We start from the raw sequence: 20,484 nt of genomic DNA on the forward strand, positions 1-20,484 counted from the left end.
AAGTGAGGGAACATCAGGATTTTTTTTTTGGATCACTTTTACAGGAATGTAATGCCAGTATAATGGCAATATGCCAGGGTGCAAGCATGCCTTGCTTTCAAAAGAAATTGGAGATGGCAATCCAATTGGTTCATTGCATGTTACACCCAAAACACACCCATGATTAACTAAGAGACCAAGAACCCCTTTGAACCATACGATAGCTTTCTTTTTCTGCCATTGAAATATCAAAAGTGGACTTGGACATGTCCTAAATGCACTTCAGACTGTGTGCTTAGATCATTAAAATAGAGCCCATGGTCTACAAAGCCTTCTAGCTACTTACGATGGTCACCTGAGGATCCCCCCCTTGCATACCGGAGTCAAATTCCTTGTATGTAAACGCATACTTAATAAACAATAAAGCTGATTCTGATTCTTCTGATCATCAAAGGTTCCCGTCCCTCGCAAATCCTCACAAGGATGCAGAGGATGACAAAGGAAGCTCTAGTTGTGTTTTCCAAATTCTGCTTGGAAGGCTGCAAACCTGTGTTGCATTTGGAGGACACTTGGGGATCGGGACGGCCCTGTCAAACTATATGCAGACGACTCTTCGAATGAGGTGACCTATGAAATGCGACGCAGTGACTGATCTAACTACATCGGTCCCCCACAATGCTGTGAGCTCACACACTCGAGTAGAAGGCAGTGTTAGCTTTCAGACGCTGCTGTGGTTCTCCTAAAAAAAAAAGCCAAGAAACATCAAGCGGTACACCTTGGAACGATACACTTCTCTTACATACGAAACCATCAAATAGACCATGAGTTTCTTCTTCTATCTACAGTCTGGGGTTCATCATCGTTTTGCGCGGCCATCTTAACAGTTTTGAATGTGATCATAACGTGTTTTAAAAAAAAAAAAAAAAAATCAGAAGCAGTATCCCGTCCAGGTGTGGTACTTCTTCATTACAAAGTCACCTTGGTAATCTTCGCCGCCCCCTTCGCCTCCTCTCCTTCAGTCGTCTCCTCTTCGCTCTTCTCCTCCTTTTTTGCCTCCTCCTTCTCTCTTTCCTCCTCCTGCCCTTCTTCCTCGTCGCCCTCCTCCTCCTCCTCCTCCTCGTCCAGTTGGAGGCTCCCGGAGGAGAACCTCATCCTGGCCAGGCCGGTGGACCGCACCACCTTACCCAGCGGCGGCGGCGGGCAGTAATACGGGTAGAAAACCTCCGGGTCTGAGTCGCTGTAGCTCCCTGTGGCTCCGCCCATCACACACAGCGAGGTGGGCCGTTCGGGCAGAGGGGAGGAGTTTAGCGGGAGGTAGGTGGGTCTGGACGGGCGTGTCAGGTGGGGGTAGTAACCGAGCGGACGGAACTCAGAGGCGGGGTTGAAGGCGGGGTTAGAGCTTCTCGAGAGGTGGAACTTGACGTCTGGTTGGCTGGCGACGCGGCGCGGCAGCCCTGGAAGGAAGTTTGAGTCGTCGCTGTAATGCCCCGCCTCCGTGTGTCCAACATCCAGTAGCCTCGCGCCGTTACTTCCTGGCTGGTAGCCTCTGGCCAACGCCAGGCCGCCTGAGCCAGAGGGGCGGAGACTCCTCCTGAGCAGCGAGAGCGAGGACGGATCGTGGCTCAGCGGGTAGAACGACGGCCGTGATAGGCTCTCCATCGTCACGTAGTCGCGCCTCCTCGCCTGCGGGAAGCGCTCCAGCGAGGAAACGGCCGCGTGGTCGGCCAGGTAGGCGTGTCGGCTCAGCGGCGAATAGCCAGCCAATGGGAATGTCGGGAGGACTGGGTGGTACTGGTAGGCGGGGCTGTTGGGGTAGAGGAGGACCAACTGCTGCGCCGCGTCCGGGTGGGGCTGAGGGTTGGGCCGGCGCCGTGATCGGTTGCCATAGATACCAGCCAACCGTTGGGCTTGGCGCTGCGCCCCGGTCCTCGCCCCCCTCGTCTCCTCCACCCCGGACGTGGAGGCGGACCTCATCTTAGGCGAGGGCAGCGACTGCTGCAGCGTCGGAGAGAGGGCGGTGGCTTGGGAGAGGGGGCGGGACCTCTGGGTGACCTCGACGGCTGATTGGCTGCGTTTAGCCCCTCCTCCCCTGATTTCTATGTCATCACCTTCATCAGGATGTGGGTCCAGTTCATCCTGACTGCGGACCACCAGCACCCGATTTGACCGAGGGAACGGGTGGCAGTGCTCATATATCTGGGGAGGCGAGACACACACACACACACACACACACACACACACACACACACACGCACACACACATGCACACATTATCAATAACTATGTTGTCTGCCAGGATTAAATCTATTTATATCCATGTATCTTTCAATTTATCTGTTTTATATTGTGTTTTATTTACAAAGTAGTTTTTCCAAAGTAGTTGTGTATGTGTGTGTGTGTGTGTGTGTGTGTGTGTGTGTGTGTACACAGTAGCTCTTATTACTTGTTTGGAGACATCAGTGAGGAGATCCGGAGAGGACCGACACTGTCTGGGATCGTAGTCCGACTGACAGTAAGTCCTGGAGCGAGTGAAAAAAATAAAAAGACTTTACATGTACATTTCTCTCCTGTTAGCTCTTATTTAATCTCTTTTAGGTTCAATACACACTCAGTACAAATAAATCAATTCAGTATAAATAAACACAACCTGAGCCCGGTGTGTGTGGCTACTCTCACCTCTCAAAGTGTGTGTGCCTCTTCTCCCCTGACCCCATACACTCCAGCAGCTGTTTCTGGGTCCGTCCACTGCCACACAGTGCATTGATATTAAATCATCATCATTATCATCATCATCATCATCATCATCATACAACAGTTATCTAAAAGCACAAGTACAAATTATTCCCCAAAAGAGATAAAATAGGAAACAGGAAAACACATGAAAATTTGGTATTGGAATCATGAGCGAAAGAAAAACAACACAAGATTAAAAATGGGTGACCCTGCAAAATCTTAATTAATGAGACTGTGTGTTTTTCTGAGTTGATGCAGTCTTTCTCTTTTTAAAAAACAGAGTTTTCTTTACATCATGATTAGTCAGCTTCTAAAAAAAAAATTAAAAAAAAAAAAGCAGTTGACATCACTGACCATTTTTCCAAAAAGTTGAACTTGTTTCAAATGAAAAAAAAAAAAGGTACAACTCAGGCTGCAGTATTTTTGGCAGTATTTTTTTTTTTTTTTTAGCACAGCTGCTTTCTCAGCATTTAAAGATTTATTTCTATAGCATTCTGCATTTTAAAAATAGTTGCAGCTGAGAAAGTGCACATTGAAAAGTGATTTAAAGGATGGTCTTATATAAGCTGTAAGTTCCTTGGGACAGTCTGACAGTCTGGAAGCTCTTTATGGCAAAATCACCTTTCGCTGGGACTGAGGGACGGTCAGAGGAGACACCAACAGCTCTTACAGGACAGCAGTGTGTGTGTGTGTGTGTGTGTGTGTGTGTGTGTATGTGTGTGTGTGTGTGTTACCTGTATCTGAAGCTGGAGCCCTTGCAGGACAGCAGAGTTTTGTGCGTCGCCTGCGGTTCCTCGGCCAGCCGGAAGAAGGCGTGGTACTCCACACACATCTTCCAGAACGACTTACACACGTCGCGGTTCGCCATGGAGAACTCCACCGTGTCCTTACGCGACGGCTGGACACACACACACACACACACGCATACAAACATCCATACAAATCCAACAAACACACATAGAGTTCATTAACACATGCATATATTAGTGTTAACATACATGCATATAGTGACAAACATGCATTATGTACATTTATTTGCATTCTTTGTTCTGGCTTTTTCCCTCTTATTTGCTTTGTTGCTATTCACTGATGTGTCTATTTATGTTTTATTTACATTTTATCGAAGGCTTCATTCACACAGCAGCTGAAAGTGACCCAGTTCTGATTTTTTTTTTTTTCTCAGATCTGATCTTTTTGCCTGGACTGTTCACATTTATCTCTGCATGTGACCCCTTCTTGACATCGGTGTGAACAGATCTGCACCGTGACCGCACATTTACCTCTCACGTGTGCTGCTGAGCAACCAAAAAATGGCCTTTGCATGCCAGTCCATCATCACAGTGAATAAAATCGCGATGCGCTGGATGGAAGCATCTTGCATTATATCTATTAAATCTGCAACTTTTTAAATTTTTTACCCTGTTGTTGTTGCTGCTGGCCTCCGTATTTTGTTTTGGCCCCTACTGATGATGAATAATGACAGTAATGTGAGCATGCTCAGTATGAAAAAAAAAACACATGAATTCTGATCTGAGTGTGTACACAGCATCATTTGAGCATCCCATATGGAAGTGGCCCAAATCAGAATTGAACATGTCACTTTCAATGTGCATTTTTTTTTCTGTTCATAGTTGCACATTTGAGGAAAAAAAAAATCAAATCTAGTCTGTTCTCTGCTGAACGTAGTTGGAGTGTCTTTCACGTGCTCTCCTTTGATCGTCTAAATTCCCCTGTGCTCTTATGTGGTGGCCTGTGTCAAGCCCCACCCCTCTGGCAGTCCAGGGGGGTCAAAACGAACACTGAGGCCGCCTGGTAAAGTCTGACGCTCACCCCGACTTTGTCATGTAGTTTGATGAGGAAGTGTTTCCGCTTGAAGCTCAGTTTGCGGATCTTGGCCCAGCTGAACGTGTTGATCTTGGTGTTTCCCTGGAGGAACACAGCAGAAAAGGATGATTTAAATACATTTATATGGTGTGAGTGTGTGTGTGTCCTGCAGCTTCATACAGGTGACCATTCAAATCAGTTTTCCTTGTGTGCAGATAGATTTCAACCATTAGTACCTTTTTTCCAATATTAGGACCTCGTCTGTGCCTCATTGTGCTGTGATTAAGTTCATTTTCTCAATTGACACAAGGCTGGATAGTCTGCTGTTATGTTATTAGACATTTTTTTTACATTATTTTTTTTTTATTAAACAAGGACCATGCACAAAAACATAAATCTTCAAATGAGAGGAAATGCCATTCACTACATGTTATCAATGGCATAGCAAGTGCAGAGGTAGTTTAATATGCTGAAACAAAAAAGTGTCACAACTAATAACAATAAAGATAGGCATGTTAGTGTGTGTCTTCATTTTCAGCTAATTTATAAAAGTAAATTAAGTAAAACAAAATTAAAAAGCTAGAGATGACTTCATAAACTCGTCCAAAATGTCTGAGGTAATCAAATCTAACAGCCCATGTTGTCTTACCAGTTCTTAGCTGTTATTATATAATAAAACAAGAAGACACTGTCATCTAAATTATATTTCTTGTGGATGGGACTTGAAAGTGGCGCCTCCTGCTGGAGGAGCAGTGGCAGATCAGTGGCTCCTTCTGCCTGTATATATGTTGTGTGAGTTTATATAGTATATCTTGGTGTGTGTGTGTGTGTGTGTGTGTGTGTGTGTGTGTGTGTGTGTGTGTACATAGTGCACCTGAAAGACCAGTACTCCAGAGTGTGTGACAGCCAGGTTGATCCTCATTCCCTCTCCGTCGTGTGCAGGATGAGGCCGGATGCCGTACATGTCCAACTTCCTGGCCACTTCCAGCAGGTGGATGTCCGAGTCTGCAGGAGACACACCTCTGGAGAGAGAGAAAGAGAGAGAGAGAGAGAGAGAACAACCGCAGTCATATTACTGACATGTAGTTGTGGCTAAGAGGCTAATACTGTTGTTGTGTAATTATCAGATAATTAAGACTCCCCCAGACTCATTTAAGCAGTGGCTCTCTGTCAGTGTAACTGTATGTAAATGATGTTTTCTTTTTCATACATGTCCTACAACCAGTTTTCATTGTTTTTTTTTTTTTTTTCAGTCTCTTTATTTCTAGGCTTGTGGCACAGTCACCACATGTGTGTTTGTTTGGTTTTGAGGCTCTAATGAGGGCATCCAAAAATCCTAACATTTGGATCATAATGTTATTCATAATGTACATCCTTTCTTACAACTAGGATTAATATACATGTTTAGGCAAAATGCACATACTTTTTTTTTTTTTTTACTCATTTCTAACACACATTTTTTAAAATTTCTTTTTCTATTTCTTATCATTTTGCTTATGCATATAAAATATTGTTCTCTTGAGAGTTTGAGCAACCGACCCAATTTTCCACTCCGGGATCAATAAAGTATTTGTGGCTCTGATTCTGATAACACGTGACATCACTTATGATAAGAAATGTCTTTGGCTTCAATCCCTGTTGTAAATTTTTAAAAATATATATATTATAAAATCTCGATTTCCCATCGTTCCTTACTTTCTTTTCCTCATCACGTTGACACAATAACAACAGCGATGGTCCATGAGGATTTCTACATCAGGATTTAGGGAATTAATACTTAAAAAAAAAAAAAAACAATAACTTAACAGCAGTTCTTCACAAGAGAGGAATTAAATGATAAGAAATCAAACTATGTGCATTATGAATAAATATGTGAATTAATCTTACTGTACATTATTTGTAAAAAAAAAAAAAAAAAAAAAAAGTGCTTTGTGTGCATAATGTCTAAATATGTGCCTTGATCCTATATTAACAGGGATATTGCATTGTTGAATTGTTGTAAAGTCCTACAGGCATAAACTAATATTTAAATGAAATGAATATGACTCAATAATATTGTGTGTGTACCTGTGTCTCTTGTGGAACTTGATGATCTTGTGGTCCAGGTATTCCTGGTTGGGGACGTACTGCTTCAGCTCCAGATGGTGACAGTCCAACTCGTCGTCATAGTCCCCAAGCTCTGCTGTAACACACACACACACACACACACACACACACACACACACACACACACATCTTGCCTGGTAAAATAAGGGTTGGTGCATTTATTTAGATAAGGCATGTGCGCCTGTTTCCAGTTTTTAAGAGATTGCTGTCTTTTACACTTACACTGCAGTATGTGAGAGACCAGCAGGGCGGCGCTGTTGTCATTACAGGTCAGACTGCCGTTTGACAGGTCCTGCTTTATCTGAAGGGCAAACAGATACCTACACACACACACACACACACACACACACACACACACACACACACACACACACACACACACACACACACACACAAGCAGAGTGTAATAAGGTAATCCTATACTTTTTGGAAATTTACAAATCCATTTACTGTTCATCTTTTAGATAAACAGGAAAGTAATGATCTAGACAACAGTCATCTGAGTCTTGACTTACAATACACATATTCTGTTTTACTTCAAAATGTTGAAATATATAGTAATACTGTCAGCTTTCTCTGAATATGAACTTTTTTTTTTCATGCCAGAAAAACAGCACTAGGTTGCTACTGCCAGTCCCAGAATTAAATTTTCATCTGCAAAACATCTGAAACAATGTCTAGACACTAAAACCTGGACTAATTAAACACATTTAGTGCCAGCAGCCACACAGAGCAGAACGACCCTCTGTGGGATAAGCCCTTAAATGAACAACCACTTACAACTCAGCAATTAAACAAATAAAACAAATAAAACATGTAAAGAAATTAATATTTCATCAGCTGTGGTCAGGGTGGAAGCTCAGTCATGTTGTAAACTGGCAAAATATAACCTAACCAGCACTGATGCAGGATGGGTGCAGTAGAGGACGACTCATAGAAATTAAACGGGAGTAGAATGGACGTTGAACTGTTTGCAGTGGTCATTTGACTGGTTCAAAAGGAAATAGCGATTGTAAAGTCCTCCGTAAAGTCTGTTTGTACAGTTCATCCGTGTGTAAAGAAAATGTGCAAATGTAATGAAAATGCAAGCTCTTATGATGACGGACAGACAGATTTTATTGAGGGGATGGAAAAAAGTGGTTCACTCAGCATGGAAAGGAGAAAGAAGAAGGAGAAAGGAGAAAGAAGAATATATAAATATCAGGTCTATATCTCTAAAGAGTAATAATGATCTAATGTATCAGAATGGGTGATGAAGGACCCTGGTGATGTGTGATGCTGGATGCCCTTGGTGCAAACTTTGCCACTTATGTATCTATTTTTCATTTATTTTTCCTCTTTTTTCCTTTCCCTTTTCCTCCCATTACCTGATATGTGAAATTTGAATAAAAATGTAACTAATAAAAAACAGGTCTTTGCCGTGGCAGCAATGCAAATAAAAATGGCCACTGCTCTGATTTGTATGGGAGCATCCATTCGACTCCCATTGAATCTCTATAAGGAGACTTCTGTGGCAGATCTCATACATATTATCATGTATACACACACACACACACACACACACACACACACACACACACACACACACACTGTTACCTGGTGAGGCCTCTCTTTAGCTGTCCAGGATCTGGTGGGAAGAACTTGACTATAAACCTGAAGAACAGATCGTTGGTGTCTGACAAAGAAAAGCGAGAGAGAGCAAATTGCAGAGGAACAAAGAGAAACGGAAGAGACAAAGATGAAGAATAAAGGTGGAGAGAGGCAGGAAAGGCAACAGAAAAAGAAAGAGTTAAGAATGAGGAGGAGGAGGAGGGGGCGGAAATAAAGTCGAGAGAGAAATGACTTTTATTTGAAAAACGACAGACGTAAGCATCTCTTAAAGCCCTGAAGCATCTGATCTGATGTCATGTTATTGATTTTTTCCCCTTGTTTCTTTTAGAATAATGCAACAACAACATCAATCACCACAATATTGTGCAATGCTTTGGACTGAAGTATTAAAGATGCATTAAAAGCTACATGTTAGGTTTTGTAATTTAAAGACTCATAGACTTACATTTAATCTGTTTGGCGAGTGGCTTCAGGAGCTCTAACCAGACCTGCAACAGAGACACATGTCAAGGCAAAGACATTAACTTATTGTGTATATGTGTGTGTGTGTGTGTGTGTGTGTGTTCCTTACATAGGTGCCACTGTGGTGTCTAAACTCCAGTCCAAAGTATTCCTTCTCCAGTAGTTTCAGATGTCCACACACTCTGTTGTAGAACTCGCCACCCAAAACCTTTTGCTGGGAGACAGAAAGAGACAGGTGACGCCGAGTGAAAGAGATAATTGGCCGTTTATTTGATGTGAGAGTGACGGTAAAGTCTGCCAGCGGCGGGGGAAAGCGACGCCTACTGCCCCTGCACATGACAGACGCCGAGTTTCCCCAACTTTCCCCTTCAGTCGCCGAGGTGGAGACAAAACTGATGTCGAAAAGCCAATCAGAACTTTATCTTTGTTCACTTTATCTTCCAACTTTAAACTTTTAATGCCAAATTTTGGCGTAGCTGGACTATTCCAAATAATAATAATAATAATAATAATAATAATACATTTTATTTATAAGCGCCTTTCTGGACACTCAAGGACCTCCTTTGTGTTGTGATCAGTTGCAGTTGTATTTAATAACTGATGCAAAATATAAACTATTTGGAAATGAACAGTCAAAGCAAAGATTATTAACAAATTATGTTTTAATCTCTCGTTCCCACAGCATTCAGAAGACAGTTTGCCATTGTGGCTGACTGACATCTCACCATGCAGGATTAATTTTAGGCCACAATGTGAAAGCAGCAAAACAATGACAACTCACAACAGAGGTTTCGCTCCTTTTTACCCCACATAGAGGAAAAAAAATAAAACTCCTCTCAGATGTAGATCTCTGGGATAAAATCCATACCAATTAGATGGCACTTAATGGAGCGCCAGCCTCCACTGGTGCTGAACATTTCCATTTGCAGCATCAGCAACACCTTGTGTTTGTTTATCACTTGTATTCCAGCTTTTTTTTTTCTTCACAATTTAACTGATTAATCAGTAAACAAGACTGTAACACTTTATTTGGATAGTCCAATGATACTCAACTGTTAGGAGGTAGATTTCAACAAAGTGGCACTTAAAGAACCCATGAAATGGACTCTTACTTTCTTGATTCAATGTATTTCCAGTTGAAACAGGACATTTGGGTGGGACATGGTGCAGGGAGGGATCATTCAGAAGAGCATACCAACAGGATCTCAGTTTAGGAGAGCCCAGACATGGGTGCTTAATTTGTGTGTCTATGTCTTCCACGAAGGATTTTATGAGCTGTAAAATCAAAGCCTGATTCCAGATCCAAAAAAAGCACAATGACGGGACAAATAAAGACCAGTGCTCCACGCTGAAGAAGTGCTCTTGGCCAAGGATTCAGTGAGTGTTAATTTGGCTAATGAGAACAAACGGGAAGCCCCATAATTCACCAAGAGACCGATGCATCAGGTTCAAACAGACCCTTAATCGTTAGTTACAGAGGAACAGACAAGAAAATAAACAGGTGTGCACCTAAAATGGTCAAGACGCAGTCCATCTCAAACTTTTAGGACATTCTTGAGAACTTCATGTCCTAGTCAACTTTTTCCTAGCTGAACATTTACAGCTTGCTTACCATTGTATCACCAGGAACTCTTTAGTTAAAACATTTTATAGTCACTTGATAGAAAGTTAACATCCAAATAAAAAGTGACCAGTCTGATTCAGAATCAGAAGGACCAAGTACAATAAATGAACTGGAATTTTTCTGCTGACATTGTTGAGAGTTCAGCTAAGTTTTGGGATAACATAACCAAGAGACGCAGTGCTTAGTTGGACGGAAAGCCATGAAATTGCATCCCCAGCTTTGTGAAGACGGAACAGAAGTTCAAAGGCTGGGAATACATTGCAAGACTTTACAGTAAATCACAGGTTTCACAGATTTTTCTTTTTTCCCTCATTCGTTGGGGCAAAAACGAGGTATCGCACTTTTACAGACCCATTGACAAAGCGTTTTGAGAACATTTCGCTTTCCACCCTTTGGACAGGTCCTGAGATTTCTGGCTTTCACAACTTTCTAATTTGAACTCTGCTTTTCAAAAATAAAAACTCCCCATTCATTGGAGTTTCTGCCATGCCACTCTTCTTATGTCTTGGAATTGTCTTGTTCTCTTGGACTTGGTTTTCAAAGATAATGCATCTGTTTACTTTCTTGCCAGCGCTACAAACAGTTGAAGAGATGGCAGCTGTGTATGTATCGGTCCTCAAACGTTCCTCGGCATTGAGTGGTTGGATGTTAAAAGATGAAGAACTGAGCTGCTGCAGATAGACCTTACACAGATGTCTGTCGACCCTGGTCTTGGTGGTAACTTGGTCTCGATCAGCCCTGGTTCGACTCTTAACTGGATCTTGAACAGGCGTGGTATTCAGTTTTGGTCTTGGTTGGCCCTGATCTCAGGTTTAACTTGATTTTGATTAGCTGTAGCCTCAGTTTTAATTTGACCTTGATTGGTTCTGGCCTTGGTCTCACTTGTAACTTGGTCTCAACTGACCCTCATCTCAGTTTTGACTTGATATTGATCAGTTCTAGTCTCAGTTTAGCTTGATTTTTCTTAGTTTTCGTCTCAGTTTTAATTTGATCTTTGATCTCCATTTGGATCATTGTGTCTTCTTGGTCTCGACTGGCTCTGGTCTTGGTCTGACTCGTATTTTAGTCTTGATTGGCCCTGGTCTTGGTTTTAACTCAGTCTCTGTTTTATTTTGGTCTTGCTGTGTTGCATTCTCAGTTTTGATTGGACCTTTAACTTGATCTTGATTGGCTCTATTTTACGGTCTTGGTCTTAATCGGGTCTGTCTAACCTGGGCTTCGACTGTCACTCCTCAGAGCCTTGACTCGATCTTGGAATTGACTTTGACTCAACTGAGGCGGTCCCGACTGCAGTCATATCAGTTCACGAATACGTTGATTTGGTTAGAACTGAATGAGCAAGTTGTACATCTTGGCCAATCGTCCAGGAATGCCAAATGTGATGAAAATCGACCTGATAGTCCTCAAGTGAACCCTCAGCAGATGTTCCTAAAGACTCCCACGGTCTGGTGTTTGGATGCATGTGTGAGATTACACCCACTGTCCATCTACAAGTGTTTCATATTGTGATTCAGACGTTTTATTTAGCCTCAGATCTGCTTGTTACAGCTGTTTCCCAGCTGTTCGTGGGAGTTTCTGTCTCTGACTTGTAATTACTGGCTTTGAAGCGCAGAGGGACTCTTCACACAGTCAGCTGGTAGTTACTGTTATCTATTCTATTCTACTCTATTCTACTCTATTCTATTCTATTCTATTCTATTCTATTCATCAAAGAGGTTACATGCTGTATGTCATGATGTGATTTTTCAGACTGAAGGAGCACTGGTGTGTTATTTTTCCAACTTGCTGACTGGTGTTTTTTCTCCCCCTCTTCTTTTCTTTCTCTCTTTCTCTTTCCCTCTTTCCCTCTCTTACTCCCCATCCTTCTCTTCTTTGGCCTCCTCTTCTCCTCTTCAACTTTTCCTGCTTCTGTTCCCCTCTCTCGTTCTCTTCCTCCCTCCCTGTTCCCCTCTCTCGTTCTCTCCCCTCCCACTTCCTCTCTGCCACTTTTCCCCCGCCATCCCTCTTTCTTTTGCTTTTTCCTCTGTCTCCTTCCCTTTTCTCTTACTTTTTTGCTCTCCTTTGCTCCTTTTCTCATCGTCCCTCTACCACTCGCTCTCTCTTCATCCCTTGTTCTTCTTCTTCCTCCTCTCCCTCACCCTTTCTTTGCTGTCTTCCTCTTTTTGTCTCTTTCCCAGTTTATCTCCATTCACCATCTCGTCCTCCTTCACTTGCTTTTTCTTTCTTTCTCTCTCATCTTCACCTCCCTCCCTCTCCTCCTCTCTCTCTCCCCCAATCTCCTATCTTTCTATATGGATCTCCATCTATCTTCTCTTTCTTTTCCTCTCCTCCTTCCGGCCCCTGACTCTTTCTTTCCTTCTTACTTCCTTTCTCACAAAGGTTCCTCTTCCTCTCTCATGCCCTCCTTTCTCTCTTTAATTTCCTCTCTTCCCCCATCATGCTGCACTCCCTTTCTTTCTTTCTTTCTTCTCTCTCTCTCTCTCTTTCTCTAATTACTGGGCTGCCGCTTGTGAATCTCTCCCTCGCCATGGCGACACAATCGTGGACGGTGTTTGACAACCGTTAGCCGGTGTTTAGCGGCCCGGCGGGGGTCGCTGGGTGTATACCTCATTAACTTGTCATGAGTGGGAGAGAGAGAGAGAGAGAGAGGGAGAGAGAGGGAGGGAGAGAGAGAGAGAGACAGAGAGGAGGACCAAAGCAGCTGTAACTGCGAATAAAGAAGAAGTAGAAGAAGAAGAAGACGGGTCTAAGTGATCATCACCAGAGACAAACGTCCGCCCTCGTCACTCGGAAGTAGAGGACAGTTGGTGAGTTTGGTTTTACAGCACGACGACGGGAATAAAATAAAACTTTACCGTCCAATCTGCTCCAATTTCTCCCCCCCAAAGAAAATAAAAAAAACTTGCCTGAGGCTCGACAGAAACACATCTGATTAAAAAATAACAACAACACATCACGCTCGGTTTACCACAGGGCAGAGTGTGACAATCACAGATTATGGCAATTTATAGCGGCGGCTGTTAAAGCAGCTTCCCCAAATGAGTTTCATTTCCTTATGATTTAAACATATACTATTTTTTGTGAGGTTTTACATGATTGGCAGGAATTATTTGCAATAGAAGACAACAATACAAGGCATCACCTTGGCACGTAAGCTGCAAATGCTGAACTGATGTTATAGGCGCTAAATCAAGAATTTCGAATTTCACATAATCAGGCTGATTTGATGGTGGAATAAAAGTCACAAGTTTAAAAAACAACAACCAAATACTCAAGTACAATACAGATACTCGACAAGACTCGAGTAAACGCGCTTCATTACTGTCCACCGATGGATTTAAAGCCACTTTCCTGTTTTTAGTTCTGTGGTTTTGACCTATTTTATTCTTATTTTTCATCTTCCAAAACAATTACGCCCTGTGCATTAATAATGAAACCATCAGGAATGCCAACCGAGAGGCGGATGAGATATAGGAAATTCGTACATGTTGGTTCTGTTGGTGTAGCGTCCATGTGTCCTCAGAGGACGACACCTCGGCGGCTGCTCTGTGTTTTGCAGCTGGTCTCCCGTCTTAATTATCACCGAGGCCACATGGTATTTACTCACTGGCAACGCTTTCCCTACAATTTGGCAGCCGGCACTGTCGATATATGTCGTTGGAACGCACAAAGCAACGTGGAGTCGCTCGCCAGCGCTAATGGCTGGTGTTACAACTTAAATACGAACCGTACATCCATATATCAGTCCATCTTTTCTCTTTGAGTTGAGCCCAATCATTAATTGGCATTTTGCCCTGAGGGTAAGAAGATCGGGGTCAGAGGAGAAAACCTCTCTCACTCTGTTTATCTCTCTCTCTTTCTTGTACACACACACACACACATGCACACACACACACGTGCACACACACACGTGCACAGTAGTAGTAGTGCCCATTTGAATGACTGGAGCATAGGTTCGGTCTTAAACATGCACTTATCGCCGCCCAGAACAAAATATTTTTCACAAGGTGGGCTGGGTTCATTTTTTGCAACTATTATTTTTTGCCCTGCCCTGCCCACTCCATCCCTCCATCCCTCCGTCATCCATCCCTTCTTTCTTTATTTCTTTCTCTCTTCCTCTCTCCCTTCCTTTATCATGCTGTCTTCCTCTCATAAATATGCTACTGATGCCCTGGAGGCCACTGCAAAAAAAAAAAAAAAAAAAACGTCAGAGAAAGCATGGGCGTGGAAAATGGAGCTACTTCGCAAACACAATACTCCAAGCTTCTCTCTCTCTTCTGTCTCTCTCGCATAGACACACACACACTCACACACACACACACACTCAGACACACACTCAGACACACACCCACACGTTGCCTCCCTTTTTAGATTGCACTACTGCCTTGCAGGCGACGTCACTGTGGTAAAAATACGGCCTGTCACTCTGCTTTTCTTGAGCGGAGTAGCAGCGCACATGACAGATCATGCACAGCAAACTGTTCACGTGTCCAACCCAGAAATTTTACACATCACACAAGTGTTTCCATATACAGTAAATTTAATAAAACGAGGTCTTTTTTTAAAAAAAATTATTACGAATGTGTTGGGAGATTTCATGTCATGAAATGTTATGTTATCATATTTCTTAGTAGTTATTTCCTCTGCTTTGAATTGTTTTCACTCCTGGTGGCAGGATATATCACATTTGTGGTATTATATGTTATATTATATTGTATTATTTATGGGATTATAACTATTATGCTGCATCCAAGAGCTGGTAGGATCTGAGGCTTTGGGGTCTGTTGCTAAATAGTGCTGCTTTCTCATGCTTTTTTATTGGAAAATCAGATTTTCAATCTATCAGTTTTATATAAAGTGCAGAATTACCATGCAGCGTGGTCCCAACACACTTTACAATCAAAAAAGAGTGCATACGACAAAGTATACAGCAAACAAATAGAACAATAAAAATGAATTTTAAAAAAATTAAATAAACAAACCACAATAATAAAAAAAAACAATACAGTATATAATTAAAAGAAATAAGAAAAAAAAAATACAGAAAACAACTGAAAATCAAAGCCAGATGAAAAATTCTACACAAACTCAAACTGTAAACCAAGGCTGCAGCTGTGCAAGCTTGAAATTGTTGTGGCGAGTGCTTTTTGTGTTGTTTTAGTTTTATTATAAAAGTACATTTAAAGGGTGTTGTGGTGGCTCCGTTTGCGGAGATGCACACCGTATAACTGTGACGCCTTCGGTCCAGATGTCGCTGCATGTCACACTCTCTCTGAAACGATCTCCATGAAGGCAGACGTTCCATAAAAATAAAAAACATGATTTTTTATGGTGGCAGAAGGTCAGAGGTCAGAGGAGGAGGCCTGTGATAGGAGGAGGCTGTCCTCCTCCAAAAAACGACTCCATAGCTCGTTGGTGCAGCAGCTTATTACGACCTGTAGTTTTGCTTTAAAGTTAGGCGACCTCTAGTGGCCGTCTAAGTAACAACAGCGTGGTGTGTCGGGAAGTGAGGTGATGCATCATCGGGTAACAAGCGACAAAATCCACATGAGGCGTAGTATGGAGACCAGCGTTTGATTCCCACATGAAGTGAGTCCGGCGTTTGTTTCCAGGTGTTATGTTTCTGCATGTTTATTACTGTCTCCATGACAACAAAGATCCACTAACCTTAACCTTCCCCTAACCTTATCCAGCTGTTTTTGGTGACTAAACTCAACCAAACTGTGACCGTTGTGATGCAGGTGCACCATGGCTTGTGGCATACGTCCTGCCACCACTAGGGGGCGCTAGTTTAGGAAACACGCCCCTGTGAGTCATATTAGATGGCAGGAACAATGTATGGACAGGAAGGTTGCTGGCCACTGTTTTGATTCATTAGTTAATTCCAGTTAGACTCATTTTCTTGACTAAAATGAATAATTGACCTTGAGCTTGAACTTGAACTCAGTCCGAGTCCTGGGATTATCCGGGAAAATGCGGATGAGCAGAAGTGAAAAAGAAACACACCCCTCCCTCAACTACTACTACTAGTATTTCTGGCAGTATTTCTGTTACTTGCATCTGAAATACTTCAAGTATTTTTGAGTATTTTGTCATGGATATTTGACAGGGCTGAAAACGCTCACCTGGAATTTGAAACAAGATACTTAAGACTGGACTAATACTGTATTTTCAAAATACTCAAAATACTTTTTTTTTTTCCATGAGTCATAAAACATTAAGAAAAATCATGTAACTGCATCTTAAAAAGAAACAACAACTAAACAACTTCATCTGCTCTGAAGTTTGTATTTTGTTTTGATACATGTATTTAAGGGATATTTTGTATTTTGTAACAAGATACATTTTGATGTATCTTTGCCCGTCTCTAACTGCAGTCATGGCGCCTGTGAGCAAGGCACTGAACATGTTACATGTTAGATAACTGTCACTCTCAGTTAGATTTAGCCTACATGAAGCAAACTGTAAATAAATTGTTAATATTGCAGGGATTTTTGGTCGTTATTAATTAGATCATGTAACTGGATGACAGCAAATGTATCTGGGATGAGAAACAAATTCAAAGTAGTTGATGGTGACAGGGATAACATATCCAATTCACACAAATGTCATTACCTGGTCCCATTTTTGACCTGTCCATCATTTTGCAAAAGAAGCTGTCCCATTCCTCAACTTTTGTAGATCTCGCTTCAGGAAAAAAAAAATCTTCAAAACTAAAGAATCCCTTAAAAACAAACTCAGGTAACCGATCTACAATCACATGGCCTCTTTTTCACCTTTTTCTCAACAGTGGAAATGAATCTGCAGGTTTATTCCTCATCTGACAGTCGAATGTTAACACTCCATTTCTTCTTCTTCATCATCATCATCATCATTATTATTCAGTTCACTAGGCTCTCTTGGCCTGAACGCTGCATGATCAGGCACTACCAAAGTATCTATGGATCAGATTCAGTTTCTCTCAACTGGATTTGACTTGATTCGTTCACCTCGGTTCAACTTGAGTGACCCACATGGGGAAGCTGGGCCTTTACAGCAGCAGGTGATGTTCAGATTCATCAAAAATAAAGATTATAAATCAATATAATGGATTAAACGTGGCTTACAGCCTCCAAACAATACCTGACAATTTCAACACTCAAGAAAACGCATCAATGAAAATCTGCAGAACGAGCATCGATTCAAGCATCAGCTGCATGTGCTGATTGACAGCAGCAGTGTGAGACCAGAGAGTGTGTGTCGGTGTGAGATATTACCTATGAACTCATGGAAAAAAAAAAAAAAAAAAAAAAAAAAAAAAAAAAGATAAAGAATGTGCAATGCATAACGCTGAGAGGGTTAAATAAATTAATAAAATAAATTAAAATGAAATAAAATAACATGAAAATAAAATAACATAACACAAAATAAAATAAAATAACATGAAAATAAAATAAAAAAATTAAAATCACATGAACATAATAAAATAAAATGAAATAATAATAAAATAATAAAATAAAATAACACGAAAAATAAAATAACATGAAAAATAAAATGACATGAAAAATAAAATAAAATAAAATAAAATAAAAAATAAATCAGTGGTTCGCAGCGTGTTGACAAACTCACCTCCACTTCGAAAGTGCGCTCGCTGTCATCCAGAAAGATCACGCGCAGCCGGAGCTTCGTCTCCTTGGAGACCCGGGACTTGGCGAGGCTCCCGAGCCTCCCGGTCCGCCGGTGATGATGGTCCCCCATCCCTCTCTCTCTCTCTCTCTCTCTCTCTCTCTCTCTCTCTCTCTCTCTCTCTCTCAGGAGGAATAACAGTAATAATATGCACAATAATCCGTCATATCCATCTTCTTCAGAGTAAATCCCAGCTCGCGGCACCAGGACAACCGCAGAAAACAGTTTCACGCGCCCGTCGTCATCATCATCATCATCACCTTCCTCCTCCGCTCCTCGAGGGAGCCGTCCTTGCCGCTGGAGCGCGCGCTCTCCAGATGCGTAATGGCAAGCTGACGTTTTCTCCAGGCATTAGACCGAGCCCGGGCACCGACTAATAACTGGGCTGGGTTCATAGTGGGCTTATAGGTCACTATACTACAATATACTACACTATACTATACAACATACTATACTATACTATACTATACTATATTATCCTATCCTATCCTATCCTATCTTATCCTATCCTATCCTATCCTATACTATACTATAGAGCATCAGCTGTACTATAGGCTACACTGCACTTTTCTTACAAAGTATGCTGCCATATCTCTAAATTATAATACATATTAAATATATGTGGGCTATTTATATATTTACATTTATCAGCAGATTTACTAAAAAGTCTTAGTCTATACAAATTCTGTAGAGCATAAGAGAAGAGAACATAAAATTCTCAGCAGGACTGTGTCCTTAAATTTACCTTTCATTGCCCCCTGAACACACACACACACACACACACACACACACACACACACACACACACAAAATTCAATGACGTCTTCATCTCAAGACTGGACCCCTTAAATTCCACTTAAATATAACCGAAGTAAAAAAATTACTTATTCCACATGCAATCTCTCTTAACCTCCGTTTCCCTTTTTTTTTCCTCCCAAAACTGACCCTATTTTTTAAAACAAACAAACAGACAAACAAACTTGAATTTCAAATTTCAAAATTAACATGCATTTTCTAGTACAAATTCAGGTTTTGATTGTGATAATAGAGGAGAAAATCCTGTTCAGCACCTCAGCAGATAATAACTCATGCATAGGACATAATGGGTTTCTGTAAAGGTTAGGGATCCTGTTTCTAATGATTACCTTATTGTATATCTAATATAAACTCACCATAGTCATTGCAGTCAATGTTGACATGCCACATAGACTTTACTTAAACTTTAATAGAGTATGCATGAGAATGCAAGAGAAAATAAGATAATAATAAATAAGATTTCCTTACAAAGATCAATGAATAATCACATTATCGTTAATATTGTTGATATTATATGTGTGGTTTATTAGCAGTGTCATACTCTGAAATACACTAAAAAATATTCTTTTAGGGAAAATAGTGCCCCTGTTTACTGTAATATTCCTAAAATATTTTTATAATATTCCTAGAGAGACATCTATCTGTATCACTCTGATATTCCAGTATCTTTTTGTAGATTGACTCTGGTCCCTTTCTCGTTATGCTTGATGATTTTTGCAGCAATTAAGCTACATGGAGGATGGGCTGTTTTCGAAGATGTTGGATGCAGTGTGTGTATGTGTGTGTGTGTGTGAGTGTGTGTTCTTCAATGGAATAATATGAATTTCACGGTGGCTGGACACTTTTAGAGAAATGACCTGTCCTAAAGTAGGCTAGTAGTGCAATGCCTGTAGCCTGCAGCATGGAGCGGAGCGAGCACTTAGTGTATCTGTCTGTCTCCGTCTGTCTCACACACACACACACACACACACACACACACACACACACACACACACACGTAAAATATTGGTCAAGGCACTGACTCGTATTTCTGTCTCTTTCTATGACACACTCACACACACTCATACAAACGAAAAACAACACTATAACAATAATTTATCTTAATGATGGAGGCATTAACATCGCTCAGTTTGATGCATTTAAAGTGTCTCTGCATTTCACCACAATCCAGTTCAATTAGATTATTCACATTAATGTACAGTTAGTGTTTTCTTTTTTCTGACTTGCACCTAATTGTGTTGACTTGACGTTTTGGCAGCAATTTAATTTTGAATTCAGTCAAAGGCAGAATGAGTAGGATTTTCTGTAAAAAAAAAAAAAATACAAATATAATCCCTCTCACTCATCACTGATGATCCACTAGAAGTGTGTGTTGGTGTGTGTGTGTCTGCAGAGACAGTGTTCCCCTGGATTTTCTTGTTTGTCAGAGCTCGGGACTCTTCTGGGCGTCAGCCTTTGGGTGGTGGGTGTGTAGCTCTCAGCCAATCACAGCGCACAGAGTCGAATCGACAGTCCGACATCCAATAGGGAGCTATGAAGTCACAAACATGGATGCTGAAAAAGGGAAATCTAGCAAGGCAAAACGCCAGGTGGACAAAGCTCTGAATCTGGGTTGGGACTGAGGGAGATGATGATGATGAAGAGTATGCAGAGTTTTGCTAGGA

General features: G+C 41.5%; 1 protein-coding gene across 1 annotated transcript; it reads right to left on the reverse strand.

Annotated features, from left to right (window-relative positions):
• Positions 1–945: 945 nt before the first annotated feature.
• On the reverse strand, positions 946–18,076 carry LOC115376782 (FERM domain-containing protein 7). The gene is made up of 12 exons (XM_030076545.1): positions 17,948–18,076; positions 8,825–8,929; positions 8,699–8,741; positions 8,239–8,317; positions 6,865–6,962; positions 6,604–6,718; positions 5,411–5,558; positions 4,543–4,638; positions 3,447–3,610; positions 2,656–2,724; positions 2,423–2,498; positions 946–2,175 (listed from the first exon to the last, which is right to left on the reverse strand). Exons 1-12 carry the CDS (start codon positions 18,074–18,076, stop codon positions 946–948), a joined length of 2,352 nt encoding a protein of 783 aa, XP_029932405.1.
• Between the last annotated feature and the right edge of the window lie 2,408 nt (positions 18,077–20,484).

This window comes from Myripristis murdjan, chromosome 18, assembly GCF_902150065.1.
Source record: "Myripristis murdjan chromosome 18, fMyrMur1.1, whole genome shotgun sequence".
In the NCBI taxonomy this organism is placed as follows: domain Eukaryota; kingdom Metazoa; phylum Chordata; class Actinopteri; order Holocentriformes; family Holocentridae; genus Myripristis; species Myripristis murdjan.